Genomic DNA, 21,455 nt, shown 5'->3' with positions numbered 1-21,455 from the left:
AGATAGGGAAACAGAGGCAAGCTGACTTGCCAGAGGCAGATACTAGTTCTGCACTGCTGGCACGGAGGACAGGGTGAAGACATGGTGCCCAGGGGCCCATTTTCTTTCTTCTGGGCCAAAGAGCTTACCAGGCAGAGCTGCTCCCTCCTCTGTTGTAAGGCCACAGAGGGACTCTATCAGTTCTTAAAGTCTCTGCTTCTCAAAGCCCAGACAACCCAAAATTCCTTGCACTTTATACCGTGGCTTCCTCTCTGGCTTTCCAAAGCATTCCTAGCCAGCTGTGCTTCCTCTCTGTGGTCTGAACAGATAATTAAAGCCCAGATTCCTTCTTCCAGAACATATATTTGGAAAATAAAAATTTTCCTCATTTTTTTTAATCTCACAAACAAACAAACAAACAACAATGAAGAAAACCAGGTCCCTCAACCCTTCAAAATAGAACAAAGGAATCCTAAAAACCATTTACAAGCAGCATCTTACACTAGAAGTCAGGGGAGATCAAACAATAAACTGTCAATACAGTACCAAACAGTGACCATTAGAGTTACCTGGACATCAGTGGCTAGCCACTAACTTCCCACGGTGGTCATAGTCACACATACTTTTTAGAACTCCAACGTGAAACTAGGCAAGAAGCCTTAAAAAATGAACACCACTTGACTTGGAATTGGGAGTCTACAGAGCACAAGACAATAACACCAAAGCATACAGATAACTATAAACTGTGACAATGGGCCAGGCTCTCCTACTTAGGCAGCATAAGAAGTTGTTGAGAAGGGAAATGCCCTCCCCACAACTGGTGAAGGCTGAAAGGGAGGACTCAGCAATCGCAGGTACACACGTCGTTCTCAACTCACATGATCCTCTGTCCTCAGGGCTGTCTGCTGTTTTGCAGTGGCCTGCCCAAGTAGCATTATCTGCTGCCTTCCACAGCATCATCCTGGGTCTCCTGTGTTGCCTCCATCCCATCTCCTGGCCAGTGATAGTCATCTTTCATGGATGCCATGTGATCATATCACTCCCAATGCAGGCTTATTTCTCCGGCTTCCCCCCTCCTCCTAGCAGATCGCCAAGCTCTGCCCCCAGGACCCTCCTGTCTCCTCCCTTCCAGATGCTCATTAAGCCCTAGAAATGTGCTCCCAGTCAGGCACCTGCTTGTGTGCAGACTTTACTCAGCATGAGTCAGAGAACTTGCCTTCCAAAGCAGGCCCTTAACTGGAGATGGCTCCTCCCAAGCATTTGCCTAAGGAAGACTCATCGTGAAGAAGAGCTGGCGGCAGGCCACCAGAATAGGCTCCCACCCTCCAGGAACAGGGGCACACCCGATCCCACAAAGACGAGGAGCAGAAGGAGCACTCGACTAGCAGATGCACATGTTAGTTTGCATTTGGTCCCCTCTCTCCTAGACACATTCTCTTGTTACGGTAGGCATGTGATGTGCCTTGTCGAGGCTCAGGGGCTTCCAGGTGCAAACCAGACCAACATGCCTGGCCCCAGAGTCATAAACAACAGCAACTTTATCACCATTCCGGGACATCATCGCTCTGAAATCGATGTAGCATAGCAACTAGAAAAACCAGAATTTTCACCCCAGCACCCAAACCTATGGTAATGAATGAGCACGAAGGTCGGCTTTACTCATCCTTCAGGTAAGAACATAGAGAGCCCCTTCAGCTCCTTGCTAACTGACCTCAAACAAGATGTCACATGTAGAAATGACCTTGTAAATGGTTCAACAGGGACAAATGTAACCATTTATTCTGCCATGCCCAAACCTGCTTCCTCAAAGCTAGTAGGTACCCCAGACATCACAGAGACATCTTGCCATCAGGTCCCCTTGAGCCTTCCCTCCCTCTGTTTGTGTGACCCCATTGCCCAGCCATTTCCAAAGCCATTGGTTTGCTTCAGGTATCGCCAGGGCTGTCCCTTGGGTGGGGCTCAACTTAAGAGAGGGCTCCTGGATTTTCCTTCGTGGGAATCATGCCTAGTCTGTTTCTTCTGTCCTTTGCAAGGCCTCCCTACGGACTTCTGTGTGCGTTCCACTCTTCACATCATTCTCCCTGCCTTGCCGTAGTCCAGGGTCTGAACTGAAGGTCTATGGGTGTTGAGGACAGAAACGTAGCAGTGTCTTTCTTGCCTTTGTCATGTCTTCTCTTGGGAAGGATGACGTCATCATTTATTTTAGTTTTGTGTGTGTGTGCGTGTATGTGTGCACTCACCATGCATGCATATTTCTAGATACAGGAGAGGGTATTTGAGGAGCCAGAGAGGGTATCAGAGCCCCCTGGAGCTGCAGTTATAGGCAATTGCGAGCTGCCCCACATAGGTGTTGAGAATCAAAGTCAGGTGCTTTGGGAGACCAGTGTGTGCTCTTAACAGCTGAGCCACCTCCCCAGCTCCCAAAGGCCTGGAATTACCATCAGCTACTACACGCAGTCTGTCTTTGTATAACTTTGACCTTGAATTTCCCCCTACTTTTTCTTTAACTTTCAGCAACTTTCAGGCATTGCTTAGGGAAGATCTGGACTCCAGCTCTTTTTATAATTTAATATATTTTTTGAGAATTTTATAGATGAGAGCCTCTACTTCTCCAATTCTTCTTGTGTACTCAGATCCATCTCAAATTCACAAACTCCTTTTTAAAAAATTATTATATAATGTAAACCAATGTCTATTATATTATACATACATCCTTCTGAGCCCATTTAGAGTCACTGCTATGTGCATGTTTAAAGCTGACCACTTGGGTTTGGATCGCCTACCAGGGGGCTGGCCTAGTCTATGGGAAATACTAATTCTCCTCGTCTCAGTAGCTATTAGTTACCTATAGCTCTTCTTCCAGGCCTTGTGAGATTTCCCCTATTCACACTGGCATGTAAACTGGTGTCGTTGTGCAGATCTTATTTAAGCAACCACATTTTTGGGATTTCATGGGCTCAGCTGCTCTGCCATTATCAGATGTCCTGGCCTTTCAGTTTTTAGTGATTTTTCTTTCTCTACTTTTGCGATGTTTCTTGAGAATTAGGTTTGGGGTTGTACTGTAAATGCATAAAGTGGGGCTGGGTACCCCACAGTTAGTTTTTCTTTTTGACCAGTTTGGAATTTCTGTAATGTTTTCGGCAAAAAGAAGCTTCTATGACAAGGGCTGAGAGCTATACTTATCTGTGGGTATAAGCATTTAGAATATAGTTTAGAAGCTATACTGTCTGTACTGTTTTCCTCTCGGGTCTATGACATTACCAGCCATGCAGAGTTGGTTAGATTTACAGTACCAGTCATGAATGTCCTCTAACTGAGTAGGCCTTAGGTACAACTGGATGGGTATTGGTTACCCCCAAGATATAAGTGCCACTACTATGCCCTTGGAACATCTTGCCATGCTGGTCATTGTTGGAATGGCATATAGTACCTCTATCTATATGCTCATTTAAAGTCAAGCTCACTGAGACCTTTTTATATTCCTCATGTCAAGTCCCAGCCCCACCAAGAGTGTTTATGATTTCTAACCTCTCTAACAGGAGATGTAGACAGCCCAGCTGCCTCTGCAGGCTTTTGTCAGCCTGTACCTTTCTGTCTGTCTAATGAGCACCTGCACTGCACTCTACTCAGACATCCATGGAAGCTTTTGTCTTTATACATCTGTGCAGTCATTTGCTGCCCGTGTATGGGGAGACACTGTTCACAGTGGGTCGGCAGCAGCCAAGGACTGTCTGGCTGAACATTGCTTCTAAGGCAATCTTTGTATGGTGGCTTCAGATAGAAAACTGACTAACATTAGCAGCAGTTCTTTCTTTGAGAACTGTAAACTAGGGATAGGAATATGCAAATCATGGGGCCTCTGTAAGCATCAAATGATATGGGAAATTCACTGCATTCAGGACAGCATCTAGTATACAGAAAGTCTTTATTTTGCAGTCTCCACAACCTGGCTAAAAGGTCATCACCACGTGTCCTCCTCCCCTCCTGAACACCACTGACATCTAGTGGTATGACGAAAGAACTACAGGTGTGCTTACCCAATGCTCCAGCCCTTTTCTGGGATTGTAGAATGGCTTATAAGGAAAGTCAGCCAGGTTTCTGGATGCTTTCCCAAGCACTTCCATACTTATTACCTAATATTATCCACACTTTAATCTTTATTGTATATAATAATGGCAAACATGGGATCAAAGGCAGATATAGGGCTGGGACAAGACCTGCCCTGAACAGTATCTCCTAGCTCAGGAAATTTGTCCACATCATTCCCTGTGCCTAGGATACACTGTCACATAATAAATGCCCAGTAAACTATCTGTACAAGAAACGACCCTCTACAGTTTAGAAGTCCACATGATGATAGTTAGTTAGTGGGAAACACCTCCCACTGCCTCCCAAGGTAGGTGACTGAATAGAAGTATTTAGTACAAGCGTTTCCAGCAGACAATGGAAAGATGACTCAGGAGTTAAGAGCATTTGAAGTTCTTGCAGAGGATCCAGGTTTGGTTCCCAGAACCCACACAGTGGCTCCCCACTACTTGTAACTTCACTTCCAGGGGCTCCAATGCCCTCTTCTGGTCTCTGCAGGCACTTGTGTACACATGGCATATATACATACATGCATAAAATAAAAGTAGATAAGATCTAGACAAAGAAGCACATAAATATCCCTACTCCCCCACTGGGGAAAGGAAATTTTCCTGGGGCCCCTGTGCTCCTTGCCTTTTCTTGAGGCCTCTCTCCACTCCCTAGATAGAATGGGTTAGATCCACACAGGACAAGAAGCAAGTCACAAAGTGTAAGTGGATGTGGCTGGGAGAGAGCTGTTTTATCTTTATGTTCTGTGATACTGGGGCTTGAACCCAGGGCCTGGAGCATGCAAAGCCTTATCTCTGGCCCTGCGGTGCTTCTCTGGGAAAGGCTAAATGGCAGCCTAGGACTCCACAGAAGGACAAGAACTCTGGCAAGAGGGGAGCTGCCTGAGACAGGGAAGACTTGAGCATCCAGAGGCTTCAAAGCCAGTAACTTTGTTATGGTTTCTAGGGCAGCTGGGTCGGGGGGGGGGGGTGGGCTGGTGGCATCTATCACCACTAGTCCTAGTAGGACATACTTTCGAAGAGACACAAGAGGCCGAACTCCATAAGGGCTGTAGAAGGCCCGCCCCCAAACCCCAGGCTGAGAATTGGTTTTCCGTCTTCCTAGGACTCTCAGAGCATCCCACATTCTACCTGAGAGCCTCTTTCTGGTATCACAGATGAGGCCCGAGTGCCCCCGGCTCCCCCAACATCAAAGATGAAGTCTGTTTCATCACCACCCCGCCCTTCCCTGGTTGTTCTCAAACTAACTACACCATTTTTTTCCTAGCAGGTAGTAGAGATTGGAACTAATCCTCTGACTATTTATTGCCTGTCATTTCTAACAGGACTGTAAGTTTCTCTAAAGAAATGGTTGTCTTGTAAGCATCCAAGCTCAAGAATAGAGCATTTGTGTACAGTGCAGGAGGCTGGGGTTTGATATATAGTACTACTGGGAGGAGGGGGTGGAGGAGATCTAACAGGGAAGTAGAAGGGAAAGGAGAAAGAAAGGGGGAGGAAGAGAAGGAGGGAGAGACACACAGTGGGGTATTTTCCTACTCAAATAACACAAGAGAATAAAGACTTTCTGGGCTCCTCCCACTCAGGAAGACCCACCATGAACCTTTCAGTGAGAAGCTGACCTTCTATGATTTTGTTTTAAATAAACCGTCTTGAAAGGGTTTACAATATGTACACCCATGCATACACATGTCAGTAAGACACACTTTATAATTAAATTCTGTAATTATACCTACTGATCCCACAACTTAATACAACACAGGTGTGTACAGCCGTAACCCCAACTCTACTTCAAAAGGGTAAAATCACTGTTTTCTTCCCATCAACATACTTAATTGCTGGTGTAAAGCCAACGCATATAGTTTGGTTTCATTTGGAATTCCCACTTCCGGTTACCCACTTCCTTGTAATTGAGTTGAGTTGAAAGTTTATAGACTCATGTTACTTGTTTCCCCTAACAAATCTAGCTTGACTGAGGGGCGGGGGGTGGGGGTGGGGGGAACTGCACTTGAGAACTCAGGAACAACAACAAAAAAATGTGTGGAATCGGCAGGGTCACCGTCCCTTGCGGCTCCTGTTACCCTTGCCTTCAACTGCTTCTCCAGGGTCAGATCTTAGAATCCTGATCCTTCATATATAAACAGCACACTGCAATCTATAATATACTTTCCATGGCTTGTTGCATCTGTTTTCACATCAGGCTTGGGAGGCTGACCCAGTGGAACTATTTAGCTCAATTTACCTAAATCCTAGTGACTGTGCTAATATTTTGCAGGACTCTCTTCAAGTCTCATCACAACATAACTGTGTGAAATAGCTGCCTTTCAGAGACCAGGAAACTGAGGCATAAGAAAGCTAAATGATTTTCCCCAAGTCACAGAATCAGTAAGAGCTCAAGCAGGATGGTTCTACCTGTGAGGCCCAGAGAGTTCAGGCTGGGAGGGATGGGGCTTTCTGTATGCTGAGCCTGGTGCCTTCTAAATTCAATCTCTGAGATACTGATCATAGTGGAAGCCAGCTCAAAGCAAAGGATATTTGGGATGGGCAGCTCCAGGCTTGAGTCCTGGCTGTACCCTTTACCAGTAGGAGAACCAACAGGCATCCAGCATCTCAGAGCATTGGTGGGATAACTCCACTAACACATCCAGGGCAAGGCTGCGCTGGGGACCCGATGGAGCTTCGTATGAGGAATGCATGGCAGACATTGGGTGCTGGACAGTTTAGTTGGCCCAACTATCTCTGAACTAAAGCTACTTGGGACATTTACAGCCAGCATTAGGTTAAGTATTAGCTGGTTCGACCCTTCTACTTTGCAGAAGGGAAAACTGAAGTTCAGGGAGGCGTAACTTGCTCAAAATATTAGCACAGGGCCATGGAAGGGATGGGACAGTAGCTCACACACCCTTGGCATCCAGCTTTCTGTTCTTTCTACCATAGCAGGTTAGGGACTCTTCAGAGAGGTGGCACAGTAAGCTTGGGTATAGGCAGAGTGACAATAAATGCCAGCAAATATTAATAAATAAATAAATAAATAAATAAATAACACAATTAATGCTAAAGTTTTGGGTGGCTTCAAGGACAGTAACAACTCTTTAACTGAAGAACAGATGTCTAGAATGTTCTCTTTTATTTAATCAAGTAAGACCCTAACCCTTGCTCTAACCTTGCCAGCTGCTGCCTTAAGGTCTCTGTTTAAATTAACTCATTGTATCTTCACTGTGATGGGGAGGAAGACTAAGATAAATGTTTTCCTAATTAAAGATGTACTTAGCCATGACAGAAGGCTGCATGAGTCTGTATAAGGCTCTCTAAGCCACCTTCCTTATACACAGCATTTTTACACATGTTATTATATCTAACGAATGCTGTACCAGTTGCACAAGTCCAGCCGCCTTGTGTGAGCAAGTGGTCCTGAATGAGAACCTGACCAGGCCACAGGGCTGACTAAATGGCAGAGCTGTCATGGGTAGGCAGTTCTCAAACTTTTTCTTCAAGGGAAAGCTCTTTACATAATGGTTACAGGCAACACTGCTTCCTTTCAGGAAGGACCAGCAATGGATGCTTGATGCAGGTGGGAGGGGTTAGACAAAGGAGAGAACATACACACGATCTTGAAATATCTCCCAACAAAGTTCCGTTGACTAAGGGGAGATGGCAATGGGAGAAATCAGAAGCCACTGTTGATGTTAGCTTTGTATATGAAGGAGTTATATGGGTATGGCTGACCTCTGTAATCAGAAGAAAGAGAGATGAACCTTGAGAATCTGGGTAACGCCTTCTAATCAGTTTTAGGCCCTGGGAGCAAATGCTGTGATTCCTTAGAAAGTTTAATCTTAAGACCACAGCAGTAGCTCCTGCCTGAATCTCCAGCCTGCTGCCTGCCCCATGGACTTCATATTCCATAGCCACACAGGCATGTGGGCTGATTCCCCACAATAAGCCTATATGCATATGTATGTATTAGATTATAAAATAAGGATATATGTATGTACCCATGAGAATCTTCTGTTGGTTCTGTTTTCCTGGACAGTGCTGACCAACATAGTATCTTAATCAATACTTAAAGAACATCATTAGTAAGATAGCCATCATTAATAATAAGTCAGCCTATGCATTCCAGTGGGGACCCACCTCCCACATATACTTATAGGGTATTTCTCATGTAATTGAAAAAAAAGAGTGGGCTGGAGCGATGGCTCAGTGGTTAAGAGCACTGACTGCTCTTCCAGAGGTCCTGAGTCAATTTCCAGCAACCACATGGTGGCTCACAACCATCTGCAATGTGATCTGATGCCCTCTTCTGGTGTGTCTGAAGATAACTACAGTGTACTCATTACATAAAATAAATAAATAAATCTAAGAAAAGAAAAGAAAAGAAAAGAAAAGAAAAGAGTAACTAAGTAACTAGTAGAGTCAAGCCTTTGCTGTCCCTCCTGTGCAGTGGTAATGTCCACCAGGCTCTCCTCTCCTCTCCCCTCCCCTCCCATCTCCTCTCTCTCCCACCTTCCTCTTCTTCTCACCTAAACACAGACTCACAAACACACCCTGGGTTTCAGCAGGCTCTGGGTAATCTGGTCTCCTAGGTTAGGAGGCCATCTTATGCAGAGAGTCACTTTACATACATTTGTATGTTCCTCTGCACAGCTTATCTGCCTACACAGGGATGTTAACACTTCCACAGTGTGTAAGGAAGCCAGGTGCGACTGAGTTTCCGAACTGGAGGCACATTTTTATGGAAGCATACTATTACCACTTACTACTTGTTTCACTTCTTGTGTTTAAATGTATCAATAGAGTTTGCCAATAACTTTGGCCAAGGACAAGCCCCCAGAAAGCCATGTTGGCAGGCTTGGAGCCACTGACTGGATTGTTGCAAGCACAGGGGCTCCCAAAGGGAGGGAAGGAGGGAAGGAGGGAAGGAGGGAGGGAGGGAGGGAGGGAGGGAGGGAGGGAGGGAGGGAGGGTAGAGAGCTCATGGTAGCAGGCAAGCAGAAGTTTGATACTCATCCCAGCCCGTTAGAACATCTTTTCCCACATGTGCTGAGGTGCTGAGACAGCTTAATAAATACATGCTTGGGAAATGCCTAAGCCATGGCAGACATGGTTCGCTCAGTGTTTAGAAGAAGAATGGGTCAGAGAGCAACAGTTTGGTTTTGAAGCCTAGTCATACAAGCTGTGTGACTCTGAAAAATTCTGAACCAGTCTGGTGCTTAGCTATCTCATCTGTAAATGGAGATACCCCAGGGTATATACGTGGATGGCCTTCTGTTAACACTAGCACAGCTATTATTGCTACTGCTTTCTCTCCTACCTGCCTTCCATTGTCTGAGGCCAGATGATATTTCTTGCTGGTGAATTCCTAGTCTTGAAGGCCTACTTTAAATGTCTCATTTTCTAGATGCTCTCCCTAATTACCTCTGTTAAAATATAGCTAGCCTTCACCATCTCTGCTACCAGAATACCTTGCCTGTCTCCATCCTCTTCACCCTAGCATGAGGCCCATCCAGTTTTAGAGAAGCCCCTCTCTTCTGCATTCTCCATGGAGGATCACGTCTCACCTGCTCTCAGCATCTGCTGTTAGAGCCCATCTCACAGCTGCAGCCAGGCTGGTGAGGATGTACCCTTCAGGCAAGATCCAAGATCACAGTTAAAGAGCAGTGAGCTTCAGAAAGGGTCCCAATCTGGGTAATACCTGGGAAGGTGTCTGCTTTGGAAGGAATGCCACTGGAACAGAGCATGGGACCCAAGCACTCTTCCAGTGGTTCCAAAAGCCCTACCCTGCTTTTACCTGCTATGAGGAATATCTATTTCTTAGTCTGCGTGCCAAGCTGGCTTCTCCCTCTCTCAGATTTCACCGTGAAGCTTGACTCATGCACCAGTGAGTGCTGGAGCCTCAATAAGATTCTGGAGAATGGACCACAACCTGACCTGGGCAGAGTTTGTAGCGACCCACAGATGCTTCCCTGGATCCTGGCTCTGCTGGTAACATTGTACCATCAGCCCACACATCAGTGCGGCCCAAGTGCCGCTAGGGATACTTCCCCCATACATGGGTCATGTGCCACGAGGAGGACACAGACAGAGACACAGAAAGGCCTGGCTTCACTCTGCTCCAGGGCTGCCACACAACATGGGGCAGGTGGTTTACTGCTCCATGAGAGAAGCTGAGAGGGTTAATTTGGTGCACATTCACTTTTGTCTGGGGCGGGCTATGTGTTTTCTCATTCAAGCCTGCTCTGGCAACAGTTGTCCTTTTACACAGAAGTATTTTGCTCCCTTCCAACACTATAGTACACACCTGAAGAGGCGGGCCACTTCCAGCTTTGCCAGGCTGGGTTTCCTACTTCTCGGCTCGCCTTCTCAGGAGACTCAGTTCCTCTTTATTCAAGATAAAGCCTGCCTCCTCAAGGGAGCCTTCCAGCTAACTCTCCCAACTCATGAGCCAAATAGCCCATTCCTGATTTAGATTAAGGCTGAGAGGACTACACCTCATGTCTAGCAGGCACCAAGCAAATTGTCCTAGGAAGAAAGACACACAAGATGGGAATCCTTACCCCTCACTGGCTTCAGCATCTTCAGGCCTTATTCAAAGTGACAGGGATGGAGGCTGACCATGACCGTGGTGATGAGAAAGCTCAACTGCACTCAAGCAAAGACAAGCCTACTCTGTCTCCTTGTCTCTTGGAGTGAGAGGCAGCCAGAGGGCCCCGGGGGTGGGGGTGGGGGGTCAGAGCTGGCTGGGGGTCAGGGATGGAGCTGGACTCCTTTCAGGAAATGGAGGAGTTAGAGAAGGAAGGGAGGAGGAAGGAGAGGTGGGGGAGGGCTGTCTTGGAGCAGATCCAAGATCCAGGGAGGAAAATCATAAAGAAAATTCATACCCTTCCTATATTCTCTGAACATAGTGGGATTCCAACTTACTCCCCTGCCCAATGGACGTGTGTGTGTGTGTGTGTGTGTGTGTGTGTGTGTGTGCGCGCGCGTGCGCGCTGAGAGGGGTGGGGTTTTGGGGGTTGAATCTCAGATTTCATGAAATCCATTTTAATCACCCTCTGCAATCCACAACACTCTGTAATTACGAGTCTCTTATGCTTGAGTATAAAGAACTCACGGAGAAAGCAACATTAAGCTTGCAAGCGGAAACATGAAAATTCATGAAACGCACAATTAAGGATCCGATGACAATGTTAACTCTCTCCTTTGCCAGCCCAGGCACAGGGGATTACCAAGAAAATGTGCAAATCTGAACCCTGAGGCGTGAGCCGCCCATGTTGGGAAGCCTGACCCTCCACACATGCTCTCTGGTGGATTACTATCCCCATGGCCATACCCCAGGCTGCTTAGGATGCAAAACCTGACCCCTAGCAGGAGGCTCAACCTTAGCTCGGACGCGTAGGTAGAATATTGGACTGAGGAGTCCTAATACCTGCTGCCACCTGCAGATCCTCCGAAAGGTTCACCAAATCCTGGAAGTTCTTTCCAGAAGAAGGGCTTTCATGAAAGGTGGGATAGCTTGTCAGTGTTGAACCAGCTCCCTGCCTATCTCTCCACAGCCACCCATTAGGAACTCCAGAGCCCACATCAACCTCCAATTCAATGCCTTACTGGCAACCCTATGAATGGTCCTCCCTGCCTTTCCACAAGCTCACTTCCAGACCGAGGCTCCCTAAACAAAGCAAAGCTCCTCTCCACTCCTTCAAATGTCACTTGAATAAAGCAAAGCTCCATGCTAGAGCTGAAGAAGTACTGGCCTTACTAGGAGACTCGGAAAGACATGAACTTGGGGAGATGAAGGATGTTAACCAAAGGCTTGCCAGTTCCTGTGGGGTTGGGTGCCTGCAGGGCGAGAGGGAGGAGGAGATTAACCAGGCTTTATGCCTTTCTGTATTTGTGCATATTTTCCACAGTGCTTATGACCCACAGTCAGGAAACAGTGAGATAAACTTGAAATGTCACCTCTGTTCAGAATCCTTCTGTAGTTCCTTAGTTTTTACATGACAAACCATAAATCCAGTATCTGGTATTTATAGTCTTCTAAGGTCTGGTCCTCATCAACAGATCCGGCTTCACGGTGTGTGAAGCATGAGGTTGCGCAGGGCCTACACCCAGAAGCAAACAGGATTGGTGGAGGCCACTGCTATGGCTTTCTTATATTTTAAAAGAAAGCAAAAAACCTGGCACAGTTTTATTGAGCACCAAACGCCACAATGTTAGGTAATTGGTTCTGATTATCAGTATCTTTATCCGCCCAGTTCTTTAGCCAACACCTTTGGATTGCTGTGTCTAATGTGTGTCTGAGACTGTGGCAAGGATAATTAGGAAACTAGACTATGTGTCGGCTTAAGGGAGACTAGGGATTCTCACTCTGGGATTCTGAAGGAGGGAGCAGGAGATATGTAGTGTTTATTGAGCCTTCTTCTAAGCTCTAGATCAAAAGGGTCTCGAGCAGGACCCTCCGTCCCTGCCCTGGGAAACGTAGGTGCTGACAGGGGAGACGGATAATAAATAAATGACTTTCTCTGCTGGGCAGTCCTATGAGGATGAGAGGGTGAGGGGACCAGTCTTCGGTACAGAGCAGGGGATAAAGTCAGTAGATAGTGCATGATGCAAACCAGAAGACGTTGACACATAAATAGAAAATTGCAATACCCTGTGAGTTTATCATTGTGGAGACTGAGGTAGAGCATACATAAGCAGGAACTTGCACAACTGGGCGGGCAAGGAGAGGGATAGGGAAGGGCTTGGATTTGGTCAGCTCTGAGTCATCTTTTTCATATCCTTTCCCCAACTCTCAAACAAGCAGAAACCACTTTTTCCTGCGTATGCTTCGGAATTCTTTCTTCCATTCTTTTGCCATTACAAAGAAGGTTAGATAGATCTTCATTTCTCCTCATCTCTGCAGCAAACCCCACCTCTTCTCTCCACCCTTGCATGCTTTCCCCTTCCCTAGGGGATTCTACAGGGACGCTTGAGCCATGATCCTAAATCTTATCCCATAGTCCTCACCTGTTTCTAGAATTTCAGACATGAATACTGACTGCCTTTGTTCCAGAGGGTGCTTCTGGGCATCTGAAAGGGGAGAAGTCGGTTCCCCACTGGTGTCAGACACTCTCACTTTTGTGCATTTCATTGTGCTTGCTTAGGATACAGGAGCCTGTGGGTAAGGAGGGGACTCGATAGATCCTGTTCTTTGTATCAGTCAGCTGCCTTCTCTACCCCTTAGGGGCTGAGCTCCCTGCTGTGGGTCTTGCTGTGTGATCTCCAGGGCCAGCTTAGCTCTAGAACTCTAAATTTCTTTACCCTGAGAACAATGCCATGGCAAAGGCAGAATGTAGTGGAATTTTCTATAACCTAGGGTCATGATAATAGCTTGACCTTACCAAGGACCATGTTAACTATTTCCCCCATGTTAAGGGGACCTGAAGATACTAAGGAAGATCACATGAGACTGAAGCACAAGATGGAATGCCAATATGACAACTGACCCCAACCAATATAACTATGATAACTGACACCAACCTGCTTAAAGGTTAAGGCTTAGCCAGAGTTGTTCAGGGAGGAAGTCGGGGTGTTCTCGCTTGATTGTTGGGTAGGCAGAGTAAATTCCTCGATTACTCTGTGGTATTGTGGGTTCAGAATATACATGACATACATTGAATGTGCACTTCTGTTTGTTACACACATTCACTGACACTCAGAAATGTGAGGCAGTCCAGAGTGTGCTGTTGTCCTCCTATCATTCTGAGAGGCAGAAGCTTCTGAGTTCAAGGCCAGCCTGGCGTGTAAAATGAATGCGAGGACAGTTAGGCTTACCCAGAGAAACGCTGTCTCAAAACAACAACAAAAGAGCTGCTAAGTCATTTGCTTGAGTTCCCATGGCTGGTCCTGGCAGAGCTGAGACTGTGGGACCCCAGCTCCACTTTCTGCTCATTTAACGACTAGGAGTTACTGAAGGGGTGGTGCCATGTTATTCATGTTTCACCTAACATGGTGGCATTGCTGTGACAGTACTGCCACCACTCCAATGGGTTAAACTATGACTGAAAATGCTCTCCCCCCAAGTGACTCTTGCTAATCAGGGCTTTATGTAAAGCACACTGGGTGAGAGTTACTTCTTAAATGACTCCCCCTGTAAAGCAAGCACATATTTCTGAAGATGCGTAATTAGCTGTGGTTTCAGTCATGACACAGTAAGTCTATACCATAGAGTCTGGGGCCAGGTAGACCTCCTGTTCCGTTTCTAGACAACATTAACCTTAGACACACCAGCCACCTGGTTTCAGACTTCCATATTGACAAAGCAGAGACAACACTTCTCTGACTATTTATAGAGAAACAGGGCAACGTGTTTAATGTCATTAGCACAGGTCATGCCTATGGTAAGTAAAATTAAAACATTTCTGAGGAGGGGGGACCCAATTTTCTCTCCACTTCAGCTATTCAAGTTGTCTTTTGTAATATTGCCACCACTATCATCATCATCATCACTTAGCTCTCTAAGAAGATAACTACTCAATTTACTATGATAATATTGAAAATTCAGCTATTCAGTTTGCTGTCCAATTTAATTCACTCATTGAAACAAAACCCCAGTCTTAACATTGACTTTGGCAGGAACCATACCGTTGGGCTTCTGACTACAGGATTCCCACATGGTTTTCCCCTTCATCAACTCTTTATCGTAGACCCAGGCACACACGAGACACGCTATGAGGAAAAGGAGCATTCCTTTGGACCTGAGGGCCATCAATCTTTCCTGCTTGGCCTAAGTAGGCAGGTGGCTCTTTTCAAGGCCGATTTGTAGCCTGTCTAGTGACAGACAATCCCAGTCTCTGGGATAGGCTGATTTTTTTGATGCTGTGAGTATCACTGGGTCTAGCCTAATAGAAGCATGAACATGAAGCATGTTTGTATGGTGAACGCCAGACAAGACTTGGACTCAATCAAGAATTCGCAAAGGACTCCTGGGAAGATACTCAGTATACTTTCCCACCTCCTCAAATGAAAGCCAACTGGCAAGTGTGACGTTTTGCAGGCTCTCTTTGAAGAGTGGAAGCCATGTTCCTTAGCCATCCGCAGGCCAAAAGCCACTCAGAAGGGTGAGTTGAGGAAAGCCTTGATGGGCCTTGCCTTCATTTTGTGACTATGAGACATCTCTGAACTTAAACCTCATATAGGTACGCACGTTCTTAGTTAGGGTTTTATTGCTGCAAAGAAATGCCATGACCACAGCAACTCTTATAAGGAAAACATTTCATTGGGGCTGGCTTACAGGTTCAGTCCATTATCCTTATGGTGGCAATGCAGATAGGCATGGTGCTGAAGAAGGAGCTAAGAGTTCTACACCTTGATCTTAAGGCAGCAGAAGGAGACTGTGTGCCACTCTGGGCATGGCTTGAGCATAAGAGATCTCAAAGCCTGCCTCCATAGTATCACACTTCCTCCAGTAGGCCTCCATTCCTAATAGTGCCACTCCCTCTGGGCCTATCGACCAATTACATTCAACCCCCCACAAAAGTATTTGTGTTCTTTCTCCACAAATGTGTGTCCCCTTCCTTGCTCCCTCTAGACACATTCCTGGAGATAAGAACATACATATAAAGACCCTAGGTTAAACATGGTTTTGAAAATACTTGAAAAATGATGGAGAGAAGACAAAGGGATGTTTAAATACAGGTGCTGTGTCAGAAGCTGTGCTAAGCCATTTGCAGATGCTATTGGATACTTTCCTTAAAGGGATTCTGGAGGGCAGATACTATATGTCGAACTTTAAAAAAAAATCTAGCTATGCAATTAGTGAGATGGTTTATCTGGTAAAGGCACTTGGTGTGCAAATCTGGAGACCTGAGTTTGATTCTTGGAACTCATAGAAAGCTAAGTGTGGGGGCTGGAGAGATAGCTCCGCAGTTAAGAGCACTGACTACTTTTCAGAGAAGCTAGTTTGGTTCTCAACACGCATGCAGCATCTCAAGATCAGTTTGAGGAGTTCTGACACTCTTGGTCTGTCTCCCCGGGCAGCAGGCAAGCATGTGGTGCACAGACACACGCGGAAGCAAAACACTCCCATACATATACATAAAATAAAATTTAAAAAAAATCTAAAAGCTGGATGTGGTGACTCACGTCTGTAATCCCAGCTCTCCTACAGCAAGATGGAAAGCAGAGACACTGTGCCCTAGAGCATACAATTATTTTGTTGGTCGTTTGCAAGGGTCTAGCTCTGGCACTAAAATACAATCGGCTGTCCTTCCGTTACACCCATCCTGCTCCAGGACCCCTGCAGCTTACACAGATGGAACTCTGAACTTGTGAGATAATTAAAATCCCACTCTCCCTCCCTCCAGCTGCCAACAACCACCTACAGATCTGGCCATCTTAGTTCCTCATAAGAATGGATTCATGATATGCATCTTACTTCACTTATATCATGTCATCAAGCTCCTTCCATGGTGGAATATGTGAACCTACTTTTTAAAAGTTTAATAACATTCCGTAGTAGAGAACTGCCATGACCATTCATCTGTTAGCAGGCACTTAATGTGGTCTACCTCTGGATGTGGGAATGGTTCTAGGAATGAGTGTGCACAGGTTATCTCCTCGAGCTCCTGTTTGTTTGTTTGTTTGTTTGTTTTCCCTTCAGATGTATGCTCAGAAGCAGAGTTGCTGGATCATGTTGTAACTCTATTGTCAATTTCAGCTTCTGTATTGTTTGCTATAGCAGTGCTATCATTTTGTCCAATCCCATTTTAGAGATGCTAAAACTGAGGCCCAGAGGCTAAACAGCAGGTGCAAGGATGTACAAATTAGGAAGTGGCAGCACTGTGGTTCGAGAATCCAGTTCTGGCACTAAGATGGCTGAACAACAGTTCCCAGTGTTGGGGCTCAGCCAGGACATGGGCACCCCACAGCACCTTTAATAAGCAGATAGATTCCCATGTCTCTGGGTCTAGAGAAAGAGAACCATGACAGTATCATCCAAGGGGTCAGGGGTGTGGCTCAGTTGGTAGAGTGCTTGCTTAGCATGCATGAAATCCTGGGTTCAGTTTCCAGCACAGCATAACCTGAGCTTGGTGGCTTATGCCTACCTCTATCAGCTTGGGAGGCAGAAGCAGGGGGGTTCGTGAGTTTAATGGCATCTTGGCTTTACAGCAAGTTTGAGGTCATCTTAGACTACATGAGACCCCATCTCTAAAAAAGAAGGAAATATCTCCCAAGAAACAGATGAACCAATCCTAAGTGTTCCTGGTGGGTGCCAGGTTTGAAAGCCACTCTTTACTGTTGTGATAACGACCATCAGTTTTGTCTTTGTTACCCATTTTCTTGTCCCAATCAACCTATGCCAGATCACTGGGCACTTAAAGGGGTCTGTAAGCTGTGGGAATGTAGGGTTACTAAGGAATTCTTTAAACAGAGCACAGAGCCTGGTCTCCGGCAATTGCTGGCTTTCAAAGGGCAGCACATTGAGTATTCTAATCAACGAAGCATCAGCCAGGCGCCTGCCCAGACCTCACTTAGATTCCTGACTAACACTCATTAAGCCTCTCAAGCCAATGCGTTCCTAAGTGTGCACAGAGGCAGGATGCTGGCATTTTAATCTCATTAGGGAGTTGGAGCTCTAAGAGGCAGTGGCGAGAGCAGCCCTTTGCCCTGTGGGACAAGGTTCTTCACACTCAGAGAATAGCTGTATGCCACTATGCCATGGCCAGCCCATCCCCTCCCGATCCCCACCATTCTCTAGGCCTGCAGCAAACTCTGGGAAAACAGCTTGATGACTTCTAAGGCAACAGCTGCTAACAGCTGGATAACAGGTAACCAAGCTGCCTATATCCAGAGCAGACCTGAATTACCCATCTTAGCCTGACATATTCAGCTGGCACCAGGCCACAGCACCACTCCCTGAATCCAACTGTCTGAGACCCCATCCTCCATCAATACCATTGATAAAAGCCAGACCAAGCTTTGGGACCTTCGGAAAGAGGCAGCCACAAGCAATAATCCCAGCATAAGCCCTTCATTGTTGGAAGAGGAAGGCACAGGAGAAACAGAGAAGTGCATATCTGTTGTCAAAGGTGGACAGCTGAAAAGACTTGAAAAATGATTTTATATGCTAAAAGATGGGGGAATGTGCAAACACACAGCTATGGCCATCTACCTCCCTACAAGAGAAATAGCTGGAGCTTTCTCTGAAAATACACACACACACACACACACACACACACACACACACACACACACTACTCTGCTTAAGATAAATGAAGAAGCAAATATAAAGTGGATTTATCCATCTACCCACCCACCCACCCACCCGTCATCCATCTACTCATCTGTGAATCCATCCACCCATACAAACATACATATACCTGTCTATTTAAACACTGACTTGGCACCTATTGTATGCGTGAATCAAACTGGAAGAAAAAACAATAATCTAGATTGGAGGTTTCTAACTGAGAGACACACTGGTACTGGCGTGATTTGGGAATCTGTACACTATTTCTCTAAACACTGTCTATATATGTCACTGCCTTGTACAATGTACTCGGGAGCTATTATGATCTGCACACATTCACTCCAATCATCTCTAGATTTATAACAGCTTTCTGTCCTGTATTTCCTGAAGCAGTGAAAGGAAAGGAAATAGAAGCTAGGAGACTGTGGATCTGCATTGGCAAACAAAAGTATAAAGTCATACACTGTGGATTCATGATGACACCAGCCACAGTCAACAAATGTGCTGTGGGTTGGGCATCCATCTAGAGTTACATGCCATCCCAAGAAAAAATCTATGAGATGGCCATTACTATCATCTCATTATACTGATAATCACCTGGAGCCAGGGAGAACTCATATAGCTTGATCCATGTTGCACACTAGCAGGGTCAGAGCTGGGATTTAAGTTCAGGAAGCAGGGCTCCCAAGTTAGAATTTTTTAGTTATCCTTGTCAAGGTAGAAGAGATTGTAGCATCTAAAATATACATTTTAAAGATGGAGACAGTCTTTGAGAGCCCATGTGATCTACCCAGTAAATTCTTAAGGGAGTTGGGGGTGAGAGTTTAGCCTCCCTGTCTTCCATTCCAGTTCCATTATTGTTTAAAATAAGCCCAACCTCATTCCAAAGTGAAAGTCAAAATGTCATGTTCTGGGAACACAGGGGAGACTAGAGACTGTAAAGGTCTACATGAGATGCATAGAGCCTGGCCTCTTTCCCCGGGTGCTCTAGGATTTCCTTGGAAGAAATTCCTGACATTTGAGAAGGAAGACCCAGCCTGTGTGGACAGGATTGGGGACTTGGTACTTCAGGTCATGGAGAACTTCATTTTAGCCATGAGGACACTTTGTGGGGCAGCAGGCTCATCCCTGGTGCTGCACAGATGTGGTGCTTTCTAATGAGCAACACACGCTTGCACTGTCAGGAAACCTCAGGAATGAGGGCCTGTGCTTATGACCAAGTGGTGTCAATTAAAACCCAATGGCCTATCTTTGGCACATGCAGCTACAGTGGGCTCAAAGGTTGTCTGAGGAGATGCTGGGTTGGAACACGGGCCCCTGGGAGGTAGAAGGTAGCCATGCAGAGACTGGAGTGTGTAAACTCTCATGGACTCTGGATCTGTTAGACGCTGGTGTGTCCAGCATGGGTAAGTTTCTGGGCTAACTGGGACCACATCCCGCATCTACAAATGAGGGTAGTACCTTGCTCGTTTTGGCTGAACGTGTATATGTCAGGCACTTGGCATCATTTTGTTCTGGGGGAGGGGGAGGCTATAAGAATAGATTGAAGTTGTCTAAATCTTTTATCACAGGAGAACCAATTTTGTTCTTATGTTAGGAGAGAGAAAGTGTGGGTTGCTGACCAGGCTAAGAGCTTGGGTGTTCAGTATTTTCCCTATTTTAAGTGGGCCTATGGTTTCCTCTAGAGAATTGTTTGACTAGGTGCTCTCTAACTTCCTTTGTTAAGCAATTAAGAAAAATATAGGAAATGAGGAAGGGGAGAAGGCAGGAAGGAAGAAACAAAAGAGAGAGGAAGGCAGAGGGTGGGGGCTGAGCTAGGAGGTGGGGTGGGTAAGTTACACTCTTGCAGTGGTCGCTGGGAGGAGATTCACATTGCTGAGGACGTTAGAAGATGAACAGGCTCCTACTCTCATGAGCTTATAATTCAGATACAACAAAATCAGAGGCCAAACAGAGAAGTGAGAGATTTGATAGCGACTGGAAGAGGGAATGTGTGCCCGAGGGTGCACAAAGAAGCAGTTCAGATTTAGTTCAGTGATTGGGGAGGGCAGATTGGAAGATTTAGTTCAGTGATTGGGGAGGGTAGATTGGACGACAAGGAAGACAGCTGCTTGGAGTTTCCTGGTGACATTACACACACACACACACACACACACACACACACACACAGAGAGAGAGAGAGAGAGAGAGAGAGAGAGAGAGAGAGAGAGAGAGATGACGGGATGCATGGCACACTGTAGATGGCATCACAGCCCTCTGATTAATAGGGTATGGAATCTTGCTGTCAAGGAGATCTCTACAGCTCTGCCTGTGTACCGTGCATGAGGCAGGAGGTGTGAAGAAAAAACAAGACGTCCTATCCTCGTAGGTCAGATTCAGTATGACCATCCTGGGCCTTTGATTCATTGTTTACACTACAATCCACCTTCCCAGGGACACAGGGGCATGAAGGGCTGTTTCCTTCGAGCCTTGTGAGAAGTACTAAGGGCAGGAGCGCTCTGAGAGGGCTACAGTCATCTACAGACAGGAGCTTGTCTGGGAAGCCAACGGCTGCTTGCAGAAAATTAATAATAGATGCATTGAAGTCCCTGGGACCACGCTCCTTGGCAGCTGCTTCAGCTCTGAAAACCAGGAGTGGAACCTAAGCCTGACTTGGAACAGTCCTGCCTATTGTCACGGAAGGAAGAGCACCCAACCCTTCCTGACGCTGATGAGAAAAGTGGATTTGCAGGTCATTTACTCCATTACTCCAAGTAGGAGATTCTTTGGACTACCAGGAGTTGTTGGAAAGGGCACCCTGGAAGGTTTTCGTGCAACTACAATATTTGCTTCATGCTAGAGCCTTCTAGGAAACAAGTGAACATACTTCATCCCAGGGGGTACTGAGCTGGCCACTGCCTTTGCAAGTGTGGTACCTGGACAACTTGTCTAAGGAACTGGAAAGGAGAAACAGCACCGAATTCACACTCAGATGGTCTGGCTCCAGCATGCATGTTCTAAAACCAGTTTCCTTTATTATTTGTTCAGAGACAGAGTCTTCCAATGTAGTCCAGGCTGGCATTAAACTTCCTGACGCCCTGCCTGAGCCTCTGGAAGGCTGGGATTCCAGACATAGATCACCGCGCCTGGATTAACTATTTTCCTGCATCTTGCCTTTT

General features: G+C 46.1%; 1 protein-coding gene across 25 annotated transcripts in view; it reads right to left on the bottom strand.

Moving 5' to 3' along the window:
* The window catches only part of Tenm4 (teneurin transmembrane protein 4), a 739,850-nt gene that overhangs the window by 387,735 nt on the left and 330,660 nt on the right, over positions 1–21,455 (bottom strand). Inside the window, exon 1 of one of the 25 annotated variants that reach the window (XM_006507801.4) lies at positions 858–7,493. The exons of the other annotated variants lie outside the window; for them this stretch is intronic. Within the exon in view, the coding sequence (XP_006507864.1) occupies positions 858–990 (133 nt within the window). The 5' untranslated portion in view covers positions 991–7,493. Of the gene's footprint in view, positions 1–857; positions 7,494–21,455 lie in introns of those variants that run through there. 25 annotated transcript variants of the gene reach the window in all.

The sequence above is a fragment of the Mus musculus genome, chromosome 7 (genome assembly GCF_000001635.26).
Source record: "Mus musculus strain C57BL/6J chromosome 7, GRCm38.p6 C57BL/6J".
Classification (NCBI taxonomy): domain Eukaryota; kingdom Metazoa; phylum Chordata; class Mammalia; order Rodentia; family Muridae; genus Mus; species Mus musculus.
Note: the sequence above shows the minus strand (reverse complement) of the source record. Positions and strands in the feature narration are given on the sequence as shown.